We start from the raw sequence: 27,781 nt of genomic DNA on the forward strand, positions 1-27,781 counted from the left end.
AGAAAACTATTTCTTTAGAATATTCAATCGACATTTCGCATGTGTCTATGAAATAATGAAATCTAGAGACGAAGAGAAGGAAAACCCCAACGAGCAAATCCTGTTGAAAAGAGAATTTCTTCCCAGCAGGAAGCAAGTGGGAGGTAAATAGCAGGTTGGACCCTTGTAACTCCGCGAGCCCAGCTTTCTCGGCTTCCTCCAGGCTCTCTCGGCCTCCCTGCACTTCAGGAATAATGAATGAGCCCTTAGACAGGGGCCAGGGTAATAGAGGAAGCACGAGGGTACCATGAAGACTCTCGGGGTATAAAATTACAAATCCTTCTTTCTTTCAAAGAGTCTCATCATAAAACATGAACTCAGAGCGGAAGGGTGGGAAAGCTCAGAAAAAAGCCCTCGAGAGCCGGGTCAACGGTAAGGTTTCTAGCCCAGAAAGTCCCATCCGCCCTCAGAGGAAGCGTTTGAAACCCCGCGGCGCCCTTTCCCACCCGGAAACTCGTTCGCCTCAGGATTTTCACCTCCGTTTCTTCTCACTAAGGTAGGTTAAGCTGTGCGCCCAACCTCGGGAATAAGAAAAGGTTGTCCTTCGAGAGTGGGGACTCCAGCGACACCCCCTCCCCAGCCGCAGAACCCTCTCCCTAACCCACCCCCTCAAACCCCCAGCGCGGCCTAACCCGCGCGATTCCCAGAGCCCAGGGGGAAATCCCGAGAGGGGGCGGCGGCCCGAGGCGCACGCACCCGGCCGGCTTCCGGCAACTCAAGGGTTACGGCCAGGCGGCGGCGCGCGAGGAGGGGAGAGGCGGTTGCTGACAGGTGGCGCCTGCGCACTGGGAGCGCTCATTGTGCCCCGCAGCTGCCGAACCGCCCGCCCGCCAGCCAGCCAGCCGCCCGCTCGGCGCGTCAGTCTGCGAGAGTCCGGTGGTGGGTGCGGAGTCTGCGGCCGTTCGCGCGGCCTCCTCTTCCTCCCTGTTCCCCTCACCCCCACCCCACACCCCTTTGCCCCATCCCGGCTCCGTCACCCTCCCGCCCCCCCCACACTCGGGACAAGAATGCCCTGCCCGGAACAGCCCAGCAGCGCCTAGATGGCTTTGGTCACGGTCCAGCGGTCGCCTACCCCCAGCACTACCTCCAGCCCCTGCGCCTCGGTGAGTCCCCTCCCGGCAGCCGCTCCGCTCGCTTCTGTCACTGCGGCTCCGCTTTGCCTCAGCGGGTCCCGCCGAGCGCCACTGCGCACGCGCCGCGCCGCTTCCCAGGCCTTGGCACCCGGCTGCCGCGAACCCCCCACACCCCCCCATCTTAAAGATGAGCCGCAGGAACTACCGGACGTTGATTTGTGCCTCCGTCACTCTGAGCACCTAGCGCCTCACCATCCTCGCCCCGAAGCCCCCTGTGGCATGCTTTCCTCTGGCTTGAGCACTTCCTTTCGGGAATGAGTCATTCTTGCTTTTCACCCTCCCCCTTCCTTTTACCTCTGTTGCTCTGCTGCAGGGAGAGGACCCCGGGACTCCTGCCATGCCCCTTACCCACACCCACATCCCCTTACCCACACCCATTTCGGGGACCCGTTCCGTCTTCGCCCACCGCCCGCCCTTATTCGGGCTCTCCGGGCGTCTGCCTTCCCCCTGGTCACTTGCTGTCTTTCTTGTGTCCTGTCCGTTGGGCTTCATTGGACGGCTGAACGGTAGTTACTCCTAGGTTTCTCGCCATCTCCCCTCCCCCAGAGGGTGGCGGGGGTCTTTGCTCCTTGGACCTCTCACCTTTCCTCGACGAGGTCCTGAAGCATCTGGCGCTGCTTGATGACCAGTGCCAATTCATTTACATCTCACAGACATTTATGCATCACACTCATTGCTCATGATCGTTCTTGTTCTCGAGTCGTGTTTGTATGGCTCCTTACTTCAGATGCCAGTGCCAGTGGAGCGTGCTTCCAGAAGGAAAATACCCAGTAACCAGCCTTTTCCTGCTGGGCCCTTCTTTGCCTTCGCCCCACCCCCACTTTTTTACGTTCCATTCTTTTAGGCTTTTTTTTTTTTTCTGGAAATATTTATTTTTTAAAATGAAATATTGCACCAGTGGGGCGAAATGGGATCTTTAAAAAAAATCCAGATGTTTTAGAGGGAAATAGATGGAATGAATATATGAGAAATTGGAAAAACCATTTGGAACTTCCTACAGAACTGTAATTTTAAAAACTAGGTTGGTGGGTTTAGTAGTTTAAACTTGCAAACACGTAGTCAATATACACTGAAACACCTTCCACTGTAAAAATTCGGGTTACTCTTAATTTATATATTAACTGAGGTGTGTGCTTTGACATCTTGAAAACATGCTGGTTTGTGATTTCAACATAGTTTCCTGAATTTCAAAATTTTGTTGTGTAGTGTGTGATGGTTTCCTTTTTTTTCCCCTGAGCCAGCTTTTGCACTTTGTGTGACTAAATTGGCAGCTATATCCTAATTCTAGAAGCAATTATACTTCAGAGGTTACCTTTCCTTGTGTTGTTTCCAGAAGAACTAGCTGGGATCCTTGGATAGTTGTTCAGGGAGGCAGATTTTCATGCTAAGGAAGAACTTTGTAACAGTGGGGTGGACTGCCTTGCAAAATAGTGAGTGCTATAGAAAAGTTCAAACAAAAGGCTGGAGGTCCTTTGGCGTAGGAGATGGTGTAAGGGCTCTTTCTAACTCTTAAGATTATATGATTTTAGAATAACTGCACTTGAAAGCTCGTAAAATATTTAAGGGTCTTCTGAAGACAAGTATCATAAGGTTGGAAATTTAATATACGTTATTCTTATATGTGGTAGTTGATGCTAGTTTTTGGCAAGTCATTAACATACCATCAGACCATTTTAATTCACTCTCCTTGTAAACCTTTTGAGGATAGTGGTTACCAGGCCTGATTTTGGCTGAGAGAGCAACTGAAGGTTAGTTTAGTAGAGCAAGTAAACCAGAAACCAGAATTATATTGACATGGTTTTCCTTGGGCATTGTTGAAAACAATTGATGATGTAATAATAATATATGTATATCACGTTATTATACTTATTTTCTTGAGGTGAATGATTAGTATACAGTAATACCATATCTATTTGATATAACTTCGTTAGCCAACACTTTCTTATTTTAGAATCCTGAGGTATGTTAATAGGCACTTTGATATAGGTAATTAAATTGATCATGGGTAAGCTCAGTTATTGAGCTAAATGACTGATACATCTACTTGCTATAGTAGCCTGATTATTTCATTTTATATGTAAAAGGGAGAAAAGGAATCCTCGTACTGGGGTGTGTGTGTGAAACAGTCGGGGGTGGGGGTGTGGTGTGTGTGTGTGTGTGTGTGTGTGTGTGTGTGAAACAGTCAGTGTTGTCAGCATAACTATGAGCAGTTACCTTTCCCTTTAAGTTGTCTTCCTATTCCACTTCACCCAGAGCTTTTTTAGCTGAGTTTTGTCATGGTCCTTGTGTTCCAGTATTCGATTGCTGTCTAACTTGGATATATTTGCTGTTGTGTCTCTTGCTGCATGGAAAAGTTGAGTTTTTTGTTTTAAGAGAGGGCAGAAACAATCTACAGAACCATGAAAGGAGAGATTTAATTTTGTGAGGCTGGAGATTTAGATGTTGTTATCATTTTAAGCATTCTGTTACGGTGTTTCACTGTAGGAGGTAAGACATTTTAATACTGTCAGCTCTTCAGTGTTTTTTCTTTAGGGATTAAATAAACCTATTGATCATCTACTGGGTGTGAATGACTATTATAGTAGTAAGATGTGTAAGATATGGACCCTGTCCTTCAGGGTCATGTAATCTTGGGAGGGAGGGGAAGAGGGAAGGCATGGGGACTAGAGGAGGGGCAAGAATGAGATGAGTAGAAAAGGAGTGTGAGGGGAATGATGCTGAATGTATATCAACAGCCAGTTTGTAAATGGCCATAAGTATTATATGAAATCAAATTAAGATAAATTCACTAGTGGCAATAGTAGTGAAACCAATATCTAACATGTAACTACCTTACATGGATTATTTACTCTTCACAGCATGCTCAAGGGAAATTTCTTTTATCCCATCTTACTGATGAAACTGAGGCAAAGAGCTATTAAGGAATGTACCCAGTGACACTCAGCTGTTGAAGATGTAATTCAAACCCAAATGTGTCTAGAATCTTCCATCTTTTTCCTTCTTGAGAATCAAAGAGAAGTATAACATAGTTAGGTGACTCTCGAACTAGGCCTTGAAGGGGAGGTTGAATGTTTAGAGACTGAGATAGAAGCTGGGGAGTAGAAAGTGTTCCAGGTGGAGAGAAGCTGTATACACCAAGACTCAGAGACAGAAACATACAAGGCATATCTGAGGAGATTTAAATAGACCAGTTTGAGGAAGGATTTGTTTGGAAGAGTGGTAATAGATAAAGCTGAGGAGGCAGCTAGGGCTGCAAAGGGACTGCTGAGCTTAGGAATTTGAACTTGACAGAGATGGTAATAGAGAGTCCTTAGAGGTTTTGAGCAAATATGATCACAGTAGTGTTTTAAGAAAACTGATCCACCAGCTATGGGCCAGGGGAGTTGAGAGAGGGAGAAAAGGCATAAGTAGAGCCTGTTAGAGGCTGTTACGGTGGTCTAGGTGTGAATAGTAAAGGCTTGAACTGGGAGTGGGAAAGAGAGGGACAAATGCAAGGGACTGTAGAAAAGACACACAGAGCCTGGGCTTATTGGATATAGGGGAGGAGGGATCAGAGATGTCAACTCTTGGAATATGTTGTTCTTCCCAGATAATAGATGTTTTTAATTAATTGAAGCAATTTAAGAATGACCTCTTACCTTCTATCTTTCTGGTATGAATTTTCTGAACAGATATCTATATTGACCCAGGGTTATATAAATACAGTGAAATACCATAAAAATCTTTTGCTTTTGTATAGTGCTCTATACTTTTCAGAGTGTTTTGTGTTCATGGTCCGATTTAATTCTAGAATAGCCTCAGAAGTTACACAGGACAGATATCAACGTTAAAAGGCTTACTGAAGATGACAAAACGGGTTGGGATAAAATCTAGCACTAGAACCAAGTTCCATGGCTCCTGGTTCATATCTCTTTCCATGGTGTGGTTAGACAAACAGCATATTGGTTTCTGGTCCTGAGAACTTGACTGCCAGTAAAGGAATCAAGACTTGAGGTGCAATTAAGAACTCACACTGTCTTTTGAGTTCATTTATATATTGTCTGTTTTGACTGTCTGGAACAGAATCATCTAAGTTTGTACAAATCATTTTTTGGTGATACCCTTATTTGAAGCCTGTTATCTCTTAGTTTACACAGAAATCTTATAAACTTGAATATTTAGTTTCCATACTCCTAGAAGATTACCAGCAGCAAAATATGAATGGAAAAGGTCAGGTGCTGCTAAAGGCAGGCTCCTTAGAGTTCTGGGAAATGATAGTTGATGTTTTTACAGCAAGGGCAGGGGAAGAAAACCTATAAATAGCTGACCCAAGGAAAAAATTTAGCAGTTAGGGACTACTTAATGTAAGGACAAGTATATTCCTCTAAGACCCAGTACTCCTTTAGAGCCGCTATTATATAGTTATAACGATGATTCCAAATCTTTATAAGAAAGCTTAATCTTGTTTTGTCTTGGTTTAAGCAGTCAGGATTGAGTAAAGTGTGTTTGTAGATAAAGACCCATCCAAGTTTCACCAAAGTCTTGATGTTTAAGATGCACACTTTAATTGGGAAATTCATTTATCTATATATATACAAATGGGGATGTGGGATAAGTAGATATTATTAAATGATATATATTCAAATATGACCACACCTCTCTCCCTAGGCAGAGAAAATAAAGTCATAAAATATGAAATTGACTTATATAAAATAAAAGTGATGCTTTAGAAATTTTCGTAACCTATAGAAATAATACAGGCCAATTATAGGAAATCTGGAAAATATGGAAAAGCACAGAAAAGAGAATGAAAGATATGTGCCATACAGCTGAGCGTGTATTTTTATATAACTGAAGTGTTGCTGTATGTATAATTCTGTATGCTTTTTAAAAAAGTTTTATATATATCATAAGTGAAAGTGAAGTCGCTCAGTCGTCTCCGACTCTTTGCGACCCTGTGGACTGTAGCCCACCAGGTTCCTCTTTCCATGGGATTCTCCAGGCAAGTATACTGGAAGTTTAAAAAAAAAAAAAATAAAAAAAAATAAAAAGAATACTGGAGTGGGTTGCCATTTCATAGGTGTATGCCAAATCACTTAAATGGCTGCATTGAGTAGTTATAACTCATTCTAACCTTTCCATTATTGGTGAATATTTAGGTTTTTTCCAACTTGTAAATTACATTGCAGTGACCATCATTGTGCATAAATATTTGACAGCATTTTGGAACATTTATTAAGATTTCAAGAAATATAGTTACAGGATCTCAGAGTATAAACAATTTTACGATTCCTGTTGCATATTTATACTTTCTAGGAAGGTTGTTTCCAATTAACATTTACTCCAACCAACATAGTGTAAGAATGCTAATTTCTCCTAGCTTTATTAACACTGCATATTCTCATTTTATTGTTAATCATTAATAATTTTTAAGGATAAACAGTAGTACCTAGTTGGCTTGATATATATTTTATTATTAGACAAGTTGAATATTTTTGAGATGTTTATTAGGCATTTCTGTTAACTTTCTTTAGAAAGATGGCTTTATTGAAGTATAGTTTACAAGCCCTAAAATAAACCTGTTTTAATAAGTGTACAATTCAGTGATTTTTAGTAAACTTCCAGAGTTATTCAACTACAGTCCTGTATTTCCATTTTATGAACTGTGCATCCTTTTCAACCTATGTATGCTCCTGGTACATTATGAATATTAACCCTTTATTTATTAAAACTGTTTGATTTTTAGGTGTTTGTATTGCCCTTAGAATAAAGTCTACACTCCAGAGTTTTGCTCGCAAGACTTTTAATAAGACAACCTTGCTTACCTCTTCAGCCTTGTCTCTTCCCAAGTCCCTGCCTTGCACACTGCTCAGTCAAGCTGACCTGCCATGCTCCCTTGGATCTCTAGGCTTTTGCACATGCTGTTCCCTTTACCTGGAACACCTTCCCTTCATCTGTTTACCTGACTAATTCCTACTCATCCTTCAGGTCTCAGCTTAAATGTCACTTCTTCTGGGAAGCTTCCCTGACTCCACTCCCAGACTATGGTAGGTGCTCCTTCTACGTGCACCATAGCACCCTATACTTCCCCATCATGGCTCTTATCTCTTTATTGTACTTGACCGTTTGATTGCTTACCTCCCTAACTAACCTTTCAGCCAGGGACTTGGTTTATTGATATATTTTTGTATCACCAGGGTCAAAAATATCGGACTATGGATCAATGGATGGATTGATGGATATAGTCATAGTTAACAATTTTTTCCATTGTTTTTAAGCATTATTTTGTTTCCAGAAGCCCCCAAAATATGACTACCCTTAAGATTTTGGATACATATTGCTGTTTTAGGTTGAATCAAGCTTTGTTGACAAGCTGTGTATAAAAATGTCTGCTTCATTGTACCCTTATCAATCCTGAATGTTGTCATCATTCTTTTCTTAATCATAATAGCTCTTGTATGTTGAACATTTACTGTGTACCAAACACTGTGCTAAATACCTTATATACATTATATTGTTTTATATTGTTTAATGTTTTCTGGCTGTACCGTGCAACATGTGGGATCTTAATTCCCCAACCAGGGATCAAACCTATACCCTCTGCATTGGAAGGTGGAGTCTAAACCATTGGACCACTGAGGAAGTCCCCAGTTGTTTAATTTTTACATCACTCCTCTGGTGTAGGTATTATTATTATCTGTAATTTACAAAGAAAATTGAATCTCAAGGAAGTAAAATGAGTAAAGTAAAACCTTGCCAACGGTTATAGTTCTGTTGTTTTAAGTTAGCTTTTCAAAAAAAAGTCAGAAGTTAAACATTTTTCAAATAACTTACTGTTATTTGTTTTATAGTCTCTGTTTAAGTCAGTCATGTGTTTAGCCAAGCTTTCTTTGTGGATAATTATTTCTGCCATATTGATTTGTAAATATTTTTCATATACTTATAACAATCTTTTTTTGTTATGTTGCATGTTTTGCCTTAGTTTTCATTTGCATTTTGTTTTTTATTCATTTTGACGTACAGACATTAAAACATCTTAATACTGTCATTTCAAAGTCTTTGTGTGTTTCCATTGTTTTTCTACTTTGTTCAATTTTCCATCAATAGAACAGAGAAATACTCACTAGTCTTTTCTTAAGTTGTTTTATAGATTACATTTATACTCAGTTTTACTGCATAATGTGAATACTAAATTAATTTTGTTCCAAATAGTTAACTTGTCCCAGTTCACTTTATGTAACCACCACTCCTTTTTCCTGATTCCACCTCTGAGAAACACTGCGTTAAGAGTACAAGCTAGAGTGTGTTCCAGTGAAGTTCCATTGCTCTTCCCACAGGAGCTTTCTTATTATTTAGTATTCATTAAATTGCATGGACAGAAAATAAACTAGCTAAGATTTTAAAATTTGACTGGTTTGAAGGAAGAGCAGGCCTTTGGTACTCAAAAGGTGTCTTCAGGTCTCTCGTCCTTTCTCTGTGGCCTTAAGTGAGAGGGAGCAGATTCTAGATTATGCCAGTTCTGAAAAAGGCACCGTGCAGAGCCCACACTGCCATCCCATGTAGCACCATTGCATGATATGTTCCTGGTTCCAGCGGCTTAGCACTTTGCAGTTTTTCCATTAAATGCCTGCTGTCATGTTGGCTACACAGCGCCTAGCCCATAGTAAGTATTTCCATGTTCATATTTTTCATTTATTTGTTCACTCATTCAAGAAACCTAGCAGTAGGAGGGAAACTACTTTTAAAAAACACAAACAACCTCTATGTCTATTGACAAGACTACCGAATTTGAAATATGCCAGAGGTCCTGTGTACCTGAGAGGAGAGACCTTAAGGAGTCTTGTTAATTAGCAAGTAGGTAATGAGTGCTGTTTTGTGCAGGTAATGCCATCCATTCTCTTCCTCTGGTTTTCAGCCTGAATCCTTTTCAGATACACTTACAAACTGCCCTGCATTTTCCTGTGTAGCTGAGCAGCACAGCTGCTGTTCACAGGGCCCCTCATTTTCCTGTTTGTCAGGAGAAAGTCAGGTGAGGTGATCTTGGCTCCAAAATGTAGTGAAAGCTCCCATGATTCCCTAGATTTCCTGAAAGCAAAATAATTTCACTTAGTGGAAGAGGCTATGCTTAGAAAGAAATGGGCAGAAGTAATCTACTGTGTTACAGCCTTAATTTTTTTCTTGAAGCTGCTTGTTTTTGTTTTTGTTTTTTTAAGATAATTTAGTACCTTTTTGTATCCTGTGCTACACTTGATTCTGAAGGTATCTATTTATCTACTCATTCATGCCAGGATTGGGGCTCCAGCAGCCAGTTAGTCCCTGGCCTCAGGAAGCTTAGAGTATATTAAAAAAGTAATTATATTACAGTGTAGTAATCATAATTGATGTGTAAGCCTTGAGGAAGACAAAGAAGACCAGCAAGGACTTCTGAGTCCTTGCCTTAGAATTTATGGGTCTAGTAGGGGAAGACAGCTATAAGCTAAGCATGAATTAAAACAAAACAACGACCTAGGATGGTGAGTGGAATAGGAGAATTGCAAACCAAGTGTGAGCATGGATGGGAAGGAGATGTCAGTTTTCTACGAGATACTGGACAGAGAATGTTTAATGGATTAATTGGAAAAGTTGGAGGAGCAAAAGATTTTTGGAGCTAAGAAAATGAAATGTATGTTTATTACTTCCAAATATTAAGTATTAATCTTTTTCAGTTCTGTTCACAATTAGAAGTCAGTTTCTCCACAGGGTGATTATTGTACAGTTTGTTGTCTAAGGCATGGTAGCCAGACACAGACGCTTCTGTCTTTGCAGAGTGTGTGTTTGTAGGTACTACCTTGTCCCTCTCCCTGCTCTGCACCTTCCCCCACTTAAAAACAACAGCAACCTCTTTTTTTAATGCTTCATGCATGTGAATGTATGAAATTATATTCACTGAACTTTAAGGGTAGACATTCTGTGCAAGTTAATCATTAGAGCAATGATTCTCCAATTGTTGCTTCAGACACTTTTATAGAAAGAGCAAGAATTTGGAAGAGCCCCTTTTTTCCACAATTATGATACGCAGCACGTCTCAGGCAAGAATTAAAATAAACCACAGGTTAGCAACTCATAACACATTATCTTAATCTATTAGGGAAGCTCACTGATTCTTTGAGGTTTAAGAAAGTGATTGTGGTTTAGAATAAAAATAGCATCTGCCAATGATTATGATATAAATCACATGGGAGTGGAGAATCCCTGAAAATATTTTCATTTCTCCCTTCTTAGGCCTTCAGAAATGCCTGTAGCAACATGAAGCAATTTAGCACAGTGGTTTAGAGTGTAAGGTCTGGAAAGAGCCTGCCTGAATCTGAACCCCACCTTTAGAACTTTCTAGACTTAGACAAGTCCCTTAACAGTTCTGTGCTTCAGTTTGCCCATCTGTGAAGGTGTAATATAGTACTTCTTGCACAGAAATAAAAATTAGAGTGCATTAGCATCATGCCTGGCACCAAATATGCATGCACTCATGAAGTATTAGTCAGTTTTATAATGATGATAATTTAGAGTTGCTATTTGGTTGTTAAGCAGTTTTTCATTATAACACAAGTTTGGTGGGTAGGATATTTTTTTATGACAATATAATTCACATGAACAGTCTATTTCAAGGATTAGTTTCTCTTTTTTCTCTCTTTTGTATATTTTTTATTCAATAATAGCTACATTTTAAACATTGGGGCATCTTAGCTCTAGTTGCCAATCTCTGTGACAGAGTATGTTGTGTATGATTTTGTAATGACCCTGGAGCACCATAAAGAATGATTAATGCAACTACAATCTTTAAAGATCTTTTCCCTTTGGGAAGTTATCAATTTTTCTAGGCCGTGCTTGCTGCTGATGCTGAGTTGCTTCAGTCGTGTCCGACTCTGTGCGACCCCAGAGACGGCAGCCCACCAGGCTCCCCTGTCCCTGGGATTCTCCAAGCAAGAACACTGGAGTGGGTTGCCATTTCCTTCTCCAATGCATGAAAGTGAAAAGTGAAAGTGAAGTCGCTCAGTCGTGTCCGACTGTTAGCAACCCCATGGACTGCAGCCCACCAGGCTCCTCCATCCATGGGATTTTCCAGGCAAGAGTACTGGAGTGAGGTGCTATTGCTTAGCAGCATATTAATCTATTGGATGTTTTGCTCTATGGTAGCACAGATCTTCGTAAGTGGTCACCTTAGTTTGTATCATAGGCTGTATGTGTTGGTGCTTTTAATGATTGAGGTTATGAATCGTGTGGCAAAACAGAACAGAAATTGATGGATTTTTAAAAAAAAATGTGGAGAATCTGAGGACACGGAGTGTGTTTAAAGGTGTTTATGGATTTAAATACATCTTTGTACGTGGAAATAATGCTTTCCAATTGATGGTTTCGAATTGTGGTGCTGGAGAAGACTCTTGAGAGTCCCTTGGCCTGCAAGGAGATCAAACCAGTCAATCCTAAAGAAAATCAGCCCTGAATATTCATTGGACAGACTGATGCTGAAGCTGAAGCTCCAGTACTTTGGCCACCTGATGCAAAGAGCTGACTCATTGGAAAAGACCCTGATGCTGGGAGGAATTGAGGACAGGATGAGAAGCGGGCAACAGAGGATGAGGGTTGGATAGCATCACTGACTACAATGGACATGAGTTTGAGCAAACTCTGGGAGATGGTAGACAACAGGGAAGCCTGGCATGCTACAGTGCATGGGGTTACAAAGAGTCGGTCATGACTTAGCAACTGAACAACACAACGACAAGGAAATAATAGTTGAGAAGAATGATCTGTCTAATCCAGCTATACAAGGAGTTGGCAGTAGAAATTGAATGCAGCTTTTTGAAGATGTACTTCCAAAGCAACTGGATAAACTCACATATAACAAGAGAGCTTTGGTTTAGACTTTGGTTGCATTTAGATTACAGTTTTTATTATTGAACCTTGTCAGAAAATAGAGATAACCTATTTTTTCCTTGAGAGAGTGCTGAAAAGGATTGCCTTAAGATTTCTATGAGCACAATATTTTGATTTGTCTTTTTGATCTGTCTTCTACAAGCTGCAACTTTCTCAACTCGGAGCACTTTTATGCTGATTCTGTGGTTTCCAATTAAACTTCAAAGGAAACTGTACAGGCTGTAAAGGAAGTTTAGTTAGGCAAGGTGTGGCTGAAAAACCCAGGAACTCCTTCACTTGCCTACAAAACATTCTTGCAGGATACAGAATCTTAAAAGATGAAATATAAGGCTCTTAGGAGAAAGAAAGTATTCTTAGGAGATTTCCATTTAAGCACCATTTTTGTGAGATTTTAATCTATAATAATTTCTTATTCTTAAAAAAATGAGAAAATTTCCTTGAACGAAACTGAGTAAAATCTTACTGTGTTCTTAAAATTGTCTTACAGAAGAATATAATTGTGGCACAAAATGAAGAAGTTTAAAGGTCCAAGGATGATTTTTTTAAACTTAAAAAAAAGTTTTATTATTTATTTTGGCTGTGCTGGGTCTTCCTTGCTGCATGGGCTTGTCTCTAGTTGTGGCAAGTGGGAGCTGCCCTTGAGTTGCCAGGCACAGGCTTCTCACTGTGGTGGCTTCTCTTGCTATGGAGCGTGGGCTCTAGAGTGCACAGGCTTCAGGAGTTGGGGCTCTTGGGCTCTATAGCATGGGCTCAGGAGCTGTGGCACACAAACTTAACTGCCCCATGGGATCTTCCTGGACCAAGTATCCAACCCATGTACCCTGCTTTGGCAGGTGGATTCTTTGCTACTGGACCACCAGGGAAGGCCCCAAGGATGATGTGAACCTCTGTGTTTCATGAGCTTGTTTAGAATACCAGTATATGGCAGTTAGAACAGTTGCTCACGAAATTAGTCTTTGGTTTGTTTCCAGTTGTCTTTTCAGGTGATTCATGGTGCTTAGAGGAAAACAGTGTTTTAACAGGTCCCAGGCTTACATTTTTTTTCCCCCATAAATGTTTTTTTCTCTTTATTGAATGGCATTCCTTTGCAGACATTTATTAAGTCCCTAAGGTGCACATTTTGGAGAAGGCAACAGCACCCCACTCCAGTACTCTTGCCTGGAAAATCCCATGGATGGAGGAGCCTGGTGGGCTGCAGTCCATGGGGTCACTAAGAGTCGGACACGACTGAGCAACTTCACTTTCACTTTTCACTTTCATGCATTGGAGAAGGAAATGGCAACCCACTCCAGTGTTCTTGCCTGGAGAATCCCAGGGACAGGGGAGCCTGGTGGCCTGCCGTCTTTGGGGTCGCACAGAGTCGGACATGACTGAAGCCACTTAGCAGCAGCAGCAAGGTGCACATTTAAGCTTCTAGTACAATGTATTCTTTTTAAAAACAAGTTACCTTGTCTTGAACCATGTGATCTAGAAAATTGGATGATTGAGGTTCTTTGTTTTACTTTTTCTTCTTTCTGCTGATACACGGAAATCCCCTCTTTGATTTTGTACTTTTGAATTTTGTATTCTATTTGTGGCTCACATTTCTGAAATGACCATGATAGTGATTCTCTAATTAGAAATAACTTTTCTGCAATGGCTGTCTGGACTCCAGAGTGAAAGCTTCTAGTGTAGAATTAGATCACTTGTCCTAAATTCAAGGACAAGGAGCAAAATTATTGAAATGGATAATTGCCTTTAGAAAATATTTGAATATACAAGTGTTATTTGAAAATATATGGGTCAATAGTTGAGAAAATGCCTTATAATTATCTCCTGACGCCTCCCTAAAATTAGATAATTCTCTTTTCTCATTTTGCTTTTTGCATACTTCACTTGATTTTTTATTGACTTTCTGAAATACCATTCTGGAAATGGAGAGCAGAATTTCTTCAAGATCAGTAACCAATGTGACACTGATATTGAAATAATTTTCTTTTAATGCTGCTACTTTCTTGATTATATTTCTCTGAAGAAGAAGTATTTTGTACATTGATCCTCAGTATACTTTTCTTCCCTGCCAAATCCAGACCCCAAAAGACAGTTTCCCTCTCTGGCTAATTTAATACTGATTTTATCTTACCTTCTTGTTCTTAAGGGAGTAGGCTATAGTATAGCATAGTGGTTAAATTGACTTTTTTAGGTTCTAGAGCCAGATTCTGGAGTTAAAAATCCCAGCTCTCCCACTTACTAGGTATGGACCTTGGGAAAATCACCTTCTGAGCTTTGATTTCCTTATCTTAAAGAATTATTGTTGGCTTTCATGAAATAACTAAATGAATGCTTAACACAGTGTCTAGGACTATAGCATAGTGAGTGTTCAGTAACAGCTAGGGATTACTAATGTTAAGTAGATTTAATTCTTTGCTCTTTGCACAGAATTACTTAGCAGTATTTAATTTTTAAAGATTAAGATTATATGATTTGGAAGCTTTGCTTCTAAGGCAAATTTATTATGCTGCTGCTGCTGCTAAGTCGTTTCAGTCGTGTCCGACTCTGTGAGACCCCATAGACAGCAGCCCACTAGGCTCCTCTGTCCCTGGGATTCTCCAGACAGGAATACTGAAGTGGGTTGCCATTTGCTTCTCCAATGCATGAAAGTGAAAAGTGAAAGTGAAGTCACTCAGTCGTTCCCGACTCTTAGCGACCCCATGGACTGCAGCCCACCAGGCTCCTCCGTCCATGGGATTTTCCAAGCAAGAGTACTGGAGTGGGGTGCCATTGCCGTCTCCAAAATTTATTATAGATGATGTATTTGGGTCTTCACTGAATTGTGTCAAATATGTATTACTTTCAGATGTATCACTTTATCACAAGTTGTACACCCTGGATTGAAATTGGCACAACTATCTTTGTAATGGTAATGAAGTAATATGTAATGATGTACATTTGAAGATAGACAAGACTGTTCGTAGTGGTCTACAATTACCATTAAAGCTATCTAAATTCTTTTTAGATAAAGACACAGTGAACTTTTGCACTAAGTATATGAGTCCAGTGCTCACTGAGCACACATGAGTGATATTTAAAGTAATTCAGCCTTTCATTTATGTTTTTGTCTGAAGAATTGACAAGAAATGGCCTTTGGCAGTTGAGATAAATTTCATGTCTTGAAACGGCTTCTCGTGAAAGGTTCCATTATTTAGCTATCCTAAATGGCAGTCTTTTTGAAATGTCCCACAACATCATCCCTCACCTGTGGCATTTGAGGCTTTTGTAATATTCTATCTTAACAGGTTTGGATATCAGAATCCTAAGCCTTTTACCAGTAATGTGCAGTGGTGGTGCAAGCTCACATCCTGATTACTGAATCACAACCAGTCTCTTGTTTGGGGGGTTTTGGTTACAGTGATTTTTATATTTCTTTGCTACTTCTATGAAACAAATCCAGGATGTTTCTTGGACCTTTGATTACTATTGAAATCTTGGAGTTTATTCATAAACATTGTTTCCTAGGGTTTCACAGAGTTCCAAAACTAGAAAATTAACTATCCTAATTCCTGTTAAATCATTTCCAGAGTTTGGTTCTAAGGGATAAAGTTCAAAACAACTCAACTTTTGGGCAGTTTCAGAAGAGTTTTTGCTGTAGTAAAATCTGTACTATGCCTTTAGTAGAAATTGACTGGAGGTTTTCTGAGATGTTAGACATTCAGGTGGTCATGTGGATTCTAGGCTAGACATGCTGAGAGATGTAATTACAGAAGGTCACACATTTAAATGTGGTGGGATCAGGCAGGTGACTGAAATTAATGAAGCTGACTAAATGGGGCTTGCGGTAAGCTAGAGACCTTTAGCTCTCTTGTCAGAGGCTACCAATTGTGACCAAGTGAGAATGCAGACCCAATAGAGGGAAAAGTCTTCTATTTCAAGAAACACTAGTAATGCAGATTTTCATGTGAAATCTCTTGGTTTTTAAATGTTGGCAACTGGATTGTCTGGGAGAGATTTTGTCTATAAGTAACAAAAGACCAAGTTTAAACCATAGGAATATTTTTGGTTTGTCTAGCAGGAAATCCAAAGATATATAGTTGAGGACTAACTCACTCAGCAGCTTAACAATACCATAAGGATCCAAGTTCTTTACATCTTTCTGTTCTGTCATTAATAGTATGTTGGAGTCCCATTTTTATAATTGTCTTCACCTAAAGAATGTCTCCAGAGAAGGCAATGGCAACCCACTCCGGTATTCTTGCCTGGAGAATCCCATGGATGGAGGAGCCTGATAGGCTGCAGTCCATGGGGTCGCTAAGAGTCGGACACGACTGACTGACTTCACTTTCACTTTTCACTTTCATGCATTGGAGAAGGAAATGGCATCCCACTCCAGTATTCTTGCCTGGAGAATCCCAGGGATGGGGGAGCCTGGTGGGCTGCCGTCTATGGGGTCGCACAGAGTCGTACACGACTGAAGCGACTTAGCAGCAGCAGCAGTAGCAAAGAATGTCTGTTGTAGCTCCTGGCAGTACATCCATGTTTGATTCAAGACGTGAAAGATACAGTGATTCCAGAAGTGAAAGATACAGTGTCAACAGTTAGCTTCACTTTTAATTAGGCAAGCAAAAGTTTTTCTGGAAACCAACTCAGTTCCTAGCTGACTTCTCTTAAAGTCTCTGGCCAGAGCTTAGGTTCCATGGTTATCTCTAGCTGCAAGAGAACCTGGGAGTGCAAGCTTATGACTTTCCATATTAATTGTTGAGTGACAACAAGGGAGAAGATGTTTGGAAGGGCTATTGTCCAACTTTGTCTATCATAACAACTAATGAAGGTTAAAGAAATGTATTTTGGGAGCTAAACAGAACACGTCTGTGGCCCAGTTTTGTCTTGTGGGCCACTTAGTTTGTGTTTAAGTCCTGCTATAAAGACTTGCTAGCAGTGTAGTATTGGACAAATTTGCTTAATCTTTTCTGTGCCTCTCATTCTTCATCTTGAAAATGGACATAGAATATGGCAATATAGCATAGTGGTTAAGTGCAGAGGCTGTGGATCTGAAATCAGATCACAATCAGAATCAGAAAGAGCTAGTTGGATCCTATCTCTGCCAAGGAAGTTGCAGTCTCTCTGCTTATTAATTGTTCTCTCAGTTCAGTTGTTGCTCAGTTGTGTCCGACTCTTTGCGACCCCATGGACTGCAGCACACCAGGCCTCCCTGTTCATCACCAACTCCCAGAGTTTACTCAGACTCATGTCCATTGAGTCAGTGATGCCATTCAACCATCTCATCCTCTGTCATCCCCTTCTCCTCCTGCCTTCAATCTTTGCCAGCATCAGGATCTTTTCAAATGAGTCAGCTCTTCATATCAGGTGGCCAAAGTATTGGAGTTTCAGCTTCAGCATCAGTCCTTCCAGTGAACATTCAGGACTGATTTCCTTTAGGATGGACTGGTTGGATCTCCTTGCAGTCCAAGGGACTCTCAAGAGTCTTCTCCAACACCACAGTTCAAAAGCATCAATTCTTCTCTAAGATAGGGTTAATACTTATACTTATTTCATGGAATCTTAATGAGGACCAAATGAGATACAGTGAGGTCCCACTTTAGCAGAGTTTGAGAGTTAACGTATAGGAAAAAGTCAAATTATAGTCAAAATTAATCTTGAAAAAAAAATCCTTTAAATCACCCGTAAAGAACAATATACATGTTGTTAGCATACAACTTTGTAACTGAGAGTATCCAACAGGGCACAGTTTCTCCCATCTCATGCTCATTTTGTTGCATGCACTTGTTGAAGGTATGGCATGTACTAAAATCATGTGCACTAAACAATAACTTTTATTTTCATTCACATTTATTCTCTTTGGAGCACCTGTAATCAAATTAGCACAATTTGAATGGATATTTGATGCAACTCCAGAGTTACTATTTTGAGATGCTTAGCATAGAACCTGGCCCTTTTAAGCCTTCAATAAATGGTAGCTGTGTTGTTTCTATGGGTATAGCATGTGATGTTTAAAGATGAAGAAATGGAGGTTGTCCAGGGCTTAGCTTGACTCCTGATGTGCAACATGGACCAATGATGATGTTTTTTTCCTGCCACACCAGCCAAAATTTATAACAGATGAGTGTAGCCAAGGGAATAATGTCACTATTTTAGGGGTTAAGATGAGACTTATGGATTGTATTTCAAGGGAAAATTCTTAACATTACTGCTTCCAAATTTAAAACCCAAAAGTAACATGATGCCCAGAAATATGCTATGCTATTTTTTTTCTTTTTTATTGTTTAAGTTGTGACGTATGTCACTTACACAGAAGGATATTTTGATTTTTTTAATGCAGTTTTTTTTACTTGCTTATAAATGTATGGTGTAAAGGTTTTTAAACAACAAAGTGATAGTAAATGGAATGCTCACCTAGAGCCAGACATCCTCGAATGCGAAGTCAAGTGGGCCTTAGGAAGCATCACTATGAACAAAGCTAGTGGAGGTGATGGAATTCCAGTTGAACTATTTTAAATTCTAAAAGATGATGCTGTTAAGGTGCTGCAATCAATATGCCAGAAAATTTGGAAAACTCAGCAGTGGCCACAGGACTGGAAAAGATCAGTTTTCATTCCAATCCCAAGGAAAGACAATGCCAAAGAATGTTCAAACTACTGCACAATTGCACGTGCTAGCAAAATAATGCTCAAAATTCTCCAAGCCAGGAGACAGTATGTGAACCATGAGCTTCCAGATGTTCAAGCTGGATTTAGAAAAGGCAGAGGAACCAGAGATCAAATTGCCAACATCCGAAAAAAAATGTTGGATCATAGAAAAAGCAAGAGAATTCCATCTATTTCCGCTTTATTGTCTATGCCAAAGCCTTTGACTGTGTGGATCACAACAAATTGTGGAAAATTCTTCAAGAGATGGGAATATCAGACTACCTTACCTGCCTCCTGAGAAATTTGTATGCAGGTCAAGAAGCAGCAGTTAGAACCGGACATGGAAAAACAGTGGTTCCAAATTGGGAAAGGAGTACATCAAAGCTGTATATTGTCACCCTGCTTATTTAACTTATATGCAGGGTACATCATGCGAAATGCCGGGCTGGATGAAGCACAGGCTGGAATCAAGATTGCCGGGAGAAATATCAGTAACCTCACATACACAGATGATACCACCCTTATGGCAGAAGGTGAAGAACTAAAGAGCCTCTTGAAGAAAATGAAAGAGGAGAGTGAAAAAGTTGGCTTAAAACTCAACATTCAAGAAACTAAGATCATGGCATCTGGTCCCATCACTTCATGGCAAATAGATGACAAAACAGTGGCAGAGTTTATTATTTGGGGCTCCAAAATCACTGCAGGTGATGAGTGCAGCCGTGAAATAAAAGGTGCTTGCTCCTTGGAAGAAAAGCTATGACAAAACTAGACAGCATATTAAAAATCAGGAACATTACTTTGCTGACAAAGGTCCATCTAGTCAAACCTATGGTTTTTCCAGTAGTTATGTATGGATGTGAGAGTTAGATTATAAAGAAAGCTGAGCACTGAAGAATTGATGCTTTTGAACTGTGGTGTTGGAGAAGACTCTTGAGAGTCCCTTGGGCTGCAAGGAGATCCAACCAGTCCATCCTAAAGGAAATCAGTTCTGAATATTCATTGGAAGGTCTAATGCTGAAGCTGAAACTCCAATACTTTGGCCACCTGATGGAAAGAACTGACTCATTGGAAAAGATCCTGATGCTGGGAAAGATTGAAGGCAGAAGGAGAAGGGGACGACAGAGGATGAGATGGTTGGATGGCATCCCAACTTAATGAACATGAGTTTGAGCAAGCTCCGGGAGTTGGTGATGGACAGGGAAGCCTGGCGTGCTGCAGGCCAATGGGATCTCAAAGAGTCAGTCATGACTGAGTGAACTGAACTGAAGATGTTAGGAAGCCCTAAAGAGAAAATTCATCTGGGAATCATTCATCCAGTGTGTTAACCATTTTCAAGTAAAGCTACAGTGAACCATAGTTGGACTATGAAGAAGGCTGAGTGCCAAAGAATTGATGCTTTTGAACTGTGGTGTTGGAGAAGACTCTTGAAAGTCCCTTGGACTACAAGGAGATACAACCAGTCCATTCTGAAGGAGATCAGCCCTGGGATTTCTTTGGAAGGAATGATGCTGAAGCTGAAACTCCAGTACTTTGGCCACCTCATGAGAAGAGTTGACTCATTGGAAAAGACTCTGATGCTGGGAGGGATTGGGGGCAGGAGGAGAAGGGGACGACAGAGGATGAGATGGCTGGATGGCATCACTGACTCGATGGACGTGAGTCTGGGTGAACTCTGGGAGTTGGTGATGGACAGGGAGGCCTGGTGTGCTGCGATTCATGGGGTCACAAAGAGTCGGACACGACTTAGCGACTGAACTGAACTGAACTGGTTACAGCATTGACACATATGCCTAACAAGATCTTATACTACTGACAAAAAATACTTCTTGTGTATATAAAGATATAATAATCTTTGTACACTCATTCTCTGAGTAATGTGAAGTTGTTGCTTAAAATACTTGGGGACTTCAATAGCTTGGGTCAGATTGTGGTGCTCAAATATAATTAATCATAAAGAGTATGGCATAAATATAACTTAAGAAATTGCCACATAGGAAGACAAATAGACCCTCCCTTTTCTTAGAGGAAGTACTTATTTTGTAGGTCACTGTAGATAAAGATGCAACCTCTGAATGTTTTTCTTGAGCCAAAATTTGAAAGTAAGAATAACAGTGATAGAAAGTAAAACTCTAAGATCAACAATATGCTTTTGTTCAAGTGCTGTCAGATATATTCTACTGAAAGTAAAGTTGTCTAAACTTGTACCTTATCACTTGTTGCTTGGTATAGAGTTGTTTTAAAGGAGGAAAATCTTGTTTTAAAGTGACTCATAAAAAAAAAATAAAGTGACTCATGAAATGATGTAGTATGTTAGTAATGGTGTGGTGTTTCTTAGCTCAATATGAGCATGGGTAATAACAGATACTGGCAATTCTCCCATAGAGTTTAACTTATATTGCAAATTCTTAGGAATCTGTGTCTGGGTAGGTACCTGATTCCAGAAAGTTAGTAGTAAGAATGGGTAAATATCAGTACTGTATGACCACGGAAATTTATGTGGCATTTATAGTATATGAGCTTATACTTTTACTACTTTAAATATCTTGTGGTCTCTCTTATCTGTGATTATTTTTCTCCTAATATCCTTTGAGATCTGTTCATCTGTGGTTGGATGATTTATCCATTTAGAGTTAATTAAATTCAGCTACTGAGTCTTATTTTATGATGTGTTTTTCCTTTTTTAATCTTACTATGGTTATGGAACTAGGTCTCATGGAAATTTGATTTTTGTATCTTGATAGCTTTACAGGTATTGCCATGATATCAGGAAATACTGTTTGCTAGTAAAAGGGGGACAGGTATAGGTAGCTGGAAAGCTACTTAGACATTTATTTTCTTACTTAAAGAGATTTAGAGGTTTTTCTACTTTTCTATAAGAGAGGTTGTGTTGAAATGTAAGTCATTTTTACAATAATTAAGTGTATAGTCTTTAATAATAAATCTTCTAAAGCTAAGAGAGGTTTGGAGAAACTCTTGATGAAAAACGTAGGAAAAGGATTGAAACATGAATAAGGTTTTGGCAGGGATGATGCACTTTGACTCTTCTGGTCTTATCTTGGAGAGAATTACAGAGTTTTAAAAAGCAAGAAAACATCTAAGGCAGATGTTGATGAAGAGACGCCAATTTGGCTCTGGACTTCAGTTTTTTCTTTATTTATTTGGAAGATTTCAGTTAGTTAAGGAGTTCCAGGATTTGGATAATAAGATTAATTCTTTTTAAAAAACAAAAAAGAGCTTATACATGTTGTCTAGTCTCCAAGGGAAGTGGACAGTGTACTTGTGCGAAGATGCAACTTTGCTTAGCATCTTTGGAACTCCTTTTTTTTGGCATTGCCTTCAGCTCTTATAAGTATCTTCAAAGGTAGCAAATCTTCCTTTGAAGGTGAATTTGATTTTTGGAATTAGCCAAATATAACGTGTATCCATATCTGATGAATATTAATTAAACAATCTAAAACATCTTAATTGAATGCCTTTTATATTTCAGGCCCTACGGGTATAAGGATGTTTAAAATAATCAGTCCCTGCCTTCAAAGCTGTGAGACAAGAGTTGGTACATACCCCTGGGGCAGATGGCACATGGAAAGACTGGAGACAGGTTTGGTCTGATTGAGACCATTTACTGAGCTTTTGCCTAAATGTTTAAATGTGTGAATACTGTGTGGTAAATACTTCATGCATTTAGTCCTTGTGAATTAGTTATCATTATTCCCATTTTATAGATTATGAAGCCAAGATTCAAGGTTGCACATGTTAGTAAGTGTCAGAATCACTTGTTGATTTTAGAGTTGGATTGAAACCTCGAAAGTAAATGAGATCACCTATGGTGAATATGTAAGTTGAGACAAGTGGATGACTAAAGGCATGAGATGAGTGAAGCACTAAAAGTGAACTTTTGAGGAGCTTGGACCTTTGAGAGGCTAGTGGAGGAGAAAGATCCTGCAGATGAGACTGAAAAGGAACATCAAGAACAATGTTACCCAAAACATGTTTCTCAATTTGTCCTATGAGGTAGTTCTTGAAAAGGGAAGGAGGAGTCAGTAAGTTTGGGAAACACTGCTGACCTCATCTTGTTAAGTCGTAATTCACATCAGTGTTGATGTGGGAAATCCAAAGAAATATGAGAAATCCTATAGTAAAGAAACCTGTTTAACTTTAATACCATATTTCCCCAATCTGTTTGATCATGAACTCTTCTCTCCTTTTTTTTTTGCATACGTCCCACTGGCATCCCAGAACTGAAGAATCCAAGTGAGTGTGGCATCAGAGACTCTAAGCAGAGAGGGAGTTTAGGAAGGAACTGGTCATTGTTGGATCAGATGTCTCAGAGAGTTCAGCAGAGCCAAGAGGAGTAAGTGAGTTGACTTTGGCAATGAGGAGGGCACTAATGACCCATGTGAGAGCAGCTACAGTGCAGTAAGTGGTCAGAAGACAATTGTGTTGTAGCCGGCTAGGAGATAAATGAGTGGTGAGGAAGGGGAGGTAGCAGGTAGAGATTGTTCTTATCAAAACCTTGTTTCTGAAGGAAAGAAGAAAATAATTAGAAAAGAGTGTGGGTGAAAGAAGGGCTCCTTTGTGTTATTTGGAAGAGACTTGAGAATATTTTTCTTATGAGGGGAAGGAGTCCTTGGGCAAGAAAAGGGTCAATATATGATAAGGAAGAGAGGATAATTCATGGAGCAAGAGTCTGGAGGAAATGGGAGGAGAAGGTTCCAGAAGATAGATGGAGAGATTAGCTTTGGAAGAGTGGGAAGTTTTACACTGAGCTTTGGTACCGTAATGCCCTTAGGAGATTCTGTTCAAAGTAAGGTTATATTTTTGTGTGTACTTTTTACAGCCTTACCGAATCCTCTGCTTTATTGTCATAGTGTTGGCTGTCATTCCTGCTGTCGTCATGTCTTTGAGTAGTTCTTTACTTCTAATTTGCTGCTTCATAACCACTTCCAACTAGAAAACCTGGAAACTAAGCTCTTCAGAGTTGAGTATGAAGCAAGAGTAAATAAACTGAAGGTCTAGAAAGCATGTTGCCTCCCCTCTGAGGGATGGAGTTCATAAACTTTGGGACATGTCTTCTCTGCACTTCGAGTCTGCCCCCGTCCCCCTTTTAAGGTGAACTCACAGAGGCGAGTTGTGTTGGACTTTCTACATTTTTCCAGATGAAATACCAGATAAGGAACTTCTAGAAGTTATTTTGTTTTTGCGTTTACTATTGAAAAAGTCTACTTGTACTTTATTTCTTTACTTTTTAAAATTCTGATAGAGTCTAGCAAAGTGATGGTATGAACAAGACATAAGGCTCTGAATTATAACCATTAAAATGTTCAAGAGTAAATATTCTCCAGTTAGTAGTACCAGGTATTTGTGATGTGGGCTGTACTGAGGCCTTTTGATTTAAGTGTGTCACTATATAAGAATGTAGTCCAGCTCTATGCTTTTTATGGCTATTTATTCTTCTTTCTCTAGAGCTCGATGGCCCTTTTGTTCAAATGAGAAGTCTGAAAGTGATGCAGTTACCTTTGGACTAATTTTCAAAAAAGTGTTAAGTGTGGAGGCTATTTTTTCTGTAACTAAGGTATATATTCAGCATTTTAGAATTTGTTTAGAAATGTACATTAAATCTGATGGGTTTCATCCAGATGGCATAGCACAGGCAAGTGTTTATATTAAATGTGTTTGCTAATCATCTGCACTGGACTTATGTGGAAACATAGCAAAGCAGATTCATGGGCTTCATCTCTGTCCTACCAAAGCTCTCTTGAAGGAGTTCAGGACTGTGTATTGTTAATAGACTCTTGGATGATTCTGGTAGGCATTAAACAAATGAAATCTTCTGGTGCAGTGGATCCAACCTGTGATTAAGTTGAACCAATTTGGTTCTTCCATTGAGTGTTGGTAAAAGTATCCATGGTTAGAACCTAAATCAGATGAGTACCTGTCCAGGTGCTTTTTGTGGGATGACCCTTTAAAGTATTTTTCAGACTTATTATTTATTATTTTTATATTTTTGGCTGTACCACCAGGCATGTGGAATCTTAGTTCCCTGACCAGGGATCGAACCCACACCCTCAGCATTGAAAGTGTGGAGTTCTAACCACTGGACCTCCAGAGAAGTCCCAAACTTACTATTTTTTAATAACTTTATTGACATAAAATTCATACTATTCAGTTAACACATTTAAAGTGGTCAGTGGTTTTTGGTTAGTCACTGATGTATGTACCTATTACCACTGCTAAGTCACTTCAGTCGTGTCCGACTCTGTGCAACCCCATAGATGGCAGTCCACCAGGCTCTCCCGTCCCTGGGATTCTCCAGGCAAGAACACTGGAGTGGGTTGCCATTTCCTTCTCCAATGCATGAAAGTGAAAAGTGAAAGTGAAGTCACTCAGTCGTATCTGACTCTTAGGGACCCCGTGGACTGTAGCCTCCCAGACTCCTCCGTCCATGGGATTTTCCAGGCAGGAGTACTGGAATGGGGTGCCATTGCCTTCTCTGACCTATTACCACAGTCAATTTTTATTTTTTTTTGTTAGAAGGGACATGTTCTTTTAATTTTTTTATTAATTTATTTTTTAACTTTACAATATTGTATTGGTTTTGCCATATATCAAAATGAATCCGCCACAGGTATACATGTGTTCCCCATCCTGAACCCTTCTCCCTCGTCCCTCCCCGTACCATCCCTCTGGGTCATCCCAGTGCACCAGCCCCAAGCATCCAGTATCGTGCATCAAACCTGGACTGGTGACTCGTTTCATATATGATATTATACATGTTTCAATGCCATTCTCCCAAATCATCCCACCCTCTCCCTCTCCCACAGAGTCCAAAAGACTGTTCTATATATCAGTGTCTCTTTTGTTGTCTCGTGTACAGGGTTATTGTTACCATCTTTCTAAATTCCATATATATGCATTAGTATACTGTATTGGTGTTTTTCTTTCTGGCTTACTTCACTCTGTATAATAGGCTCCAGTTTCATCCACCTCATTAGAACTGATTCAAATGTATTCTTTTTAATGGCTGAGTAATACTCCATTGTGTATATGTACCACAGCTTTAAAACATTTTTATCACCTCAGAAAGAAACCTCTTGCCGTCTCGTTATCTCCATCCTATTCCCTCCCAACCCTAAGCAATCAGTGATCAACTTTCTGTCTCTATAGATTTCCCCCTTGTGGACTTTCATAGGTATGGAATGATCTAGTATGTTGTCTTTTGTGACTGGCTTCTTTCACTTGACATGAAATTTTCAAGGCTCATCCATATTGTAGCATGTACCAGTGTTTCACTCCTTTATAGCTGGATAATATCACATTATATTGGTATGTCACATTTGGTTTATCCTTCTATTCACTGGTAGATATTTATGTTGTTTCCACCTTTTGGCCAGGATGAATAATGCCGCTATAAACATTCATGTACAAGTTTCTATATGGATTTAAATGTTCATTTCTTTTGAGTACATGTAAGGAGTGAAATTTCTAGGTCTTGTGGTAACTGTTTAAAAATTTAAGTTACTTACAGTTTTCCAAAGCAGCTGCACCATTTTACATTCCTTATAAAGAAACTTGAGTGTTTAAGATTTCCAATTAGCAATCTGACTTTTTGATTCTAGCCATCTTTATGAGTGTGAAGTGTTGTCTCATTGTGGCTTTGATTTTTGTTTTCCCCTCATGGCTAATGATGTTGAACATCTTTTCATGTGCTTCTTGGCCATTTGTAAATCTTCTTTGGAGAAATGTCTATTTAGGTACTTTGCCCCATGTTTAAAAATTGGGTTGTTTGCATTTTTATTATTGAGTTGTATGAGTACAATTGCACTCATCTCACATGCTAGTAATGCTCAAAATTCTCCAAGCCAGGCTTCAACAATATGTGAACCGTGAACTTCCAGATGTTCAAGCTGGTTTTAGAAAAGGCAGAGGAACCAGAGATCAAATTGCCAGCATCCGCTGTATCATCGAAAAAGCAAGAGAGTTCCAGAAAAACATCTATTTCTGCTTTATTGACCATGCCAAAGCCTTTGACTGTGTGGATCACAATAAACTGTGGAAAATTCTGAAAGAGATGGGAATACCGGGCCACCTGACCTGTCTCTTGAGAATACTGTGTGTGCAGGTCAGGAGGCAACAGTTAGAACTGGACATGGAACAACAGACTGCTTCCACATAGGAAAAGGAGTACGTCAAAGCTGTATATTGTCACCCTGCTTATTTAATTTAAATGCAGAGTACATCATGAGAAATGCTGGGCTGGATGAAGCACAAGCTGGAGTCAAGATTGCTGGGAGAAATATCAATAACCTCAGATATGCAGATGACACCACCCTTATGGCAGAAAGCGAAGAATTTTTAAAAAGCCTCTTGATGAAAGTGAAAGAGGAGCATGAAAACTTTGGCTTAAAGCTCAGCATTCAGAAAAGTAAGATCATGGAATCTGGTCCCATCACTTCATAGCAAATAGATGGGGAAACAGTGGAAACAGTGGCAGACTTTATTTTCTTGGGCTCCAAAATCACTGCAGATGGTGACTGCAGCCATGAAATTTAAAAGATGCTTACTCCTTGGAAGGGAAGTTATGACCAACCTAGACAGCATATTAAAAAGCAAAGACATTACTTTGCCAACAAAGGTCCATCCAGTTAAAGCTATGGTTTTTCCAGTAGTCATGTTTGGATGTGAGAGTTGGACTATAAAGAAAGCTGAGCACCAAAGAATTGATGCTTTTGAACTGTGGTGTTGGAGAAGACTCTTGAGAGTTCCTTGGACTGCAGGGAGATCCAACCAGTCCTTCCTAAAGGAGATCAGTCCTGAATGTTCGTTCTTTGGAAGGACTGATGTTGAAGCTGAAACTCCAATACTTTGGCCACCTGATGCAAAGAACTGATACTTTGGAAAAGATCCTGATGCTGGGAAGGATTGAAGGCAGGAAGAGAAAGGGACGACAGAGGATGAGATGGCTGGATGGCATCGCCGACTCAATGGACATGAATTTGAGTAAACTCCAGGAGTTAGTGGTGGACACGGAGGCCTGGTGTGCTGCAGTCGTTGAGATCGAAAAGAGTCAGACACAACTGAGCAACTGAACTGAACTGAAGA

At 40.0% G+C, this 27,781-nt stretch overlaps 1 protein-coding gene across 4 annotated transcripts in view; it reads left to right on the forward strand.

Annotated features, from left to right (window-relative positions):
• The first annotated feature begins 1,000 nt into the window (after nt 1-1,000).
• Nucleotides 1,001-27,781, forward strand: part of SSH2 (slingshot protein phosphatase 2) — a 246,847-nt gene continuing 220,066 nt past the window's right edge. For 2 of the 4 annotated variants that reach the window (XM_025280956.3, XM_025280960.3), the window contains exon 1: nt 1,002-1,142. In XM_025280956.3, coding sequence (XP_025136741.3) covers nt 1,080-1,142 — 63 coding nt within the window. In that variant the 5' untranslated portion in view covers nt 1,002-1,079. Of the gene's footprint in view, nt 1,143-27,781 lie in introns of all 4 variants that reach the window. The other 2 variants (XM_025280957.3, XM_025280958.3) reach the window with 2 other exon arrangements.

The sequence above is a fragment of the Bubalus bubalis genome, chromosome 3 (assembly GCF_019923935.1).
Source record: "Bubalus bubalis isolate 160015118507 breed Murrah chromosome 3, NDDB_SH_1, whole genome shotgun sequence".
Taxonomy (NCBI): domain Eukaryota; kingdom Metazoa; phylum Chordata; class Mammalia; order Artiodactyla; family Bovidae; genus Bubalus; species Bubalus bubalis.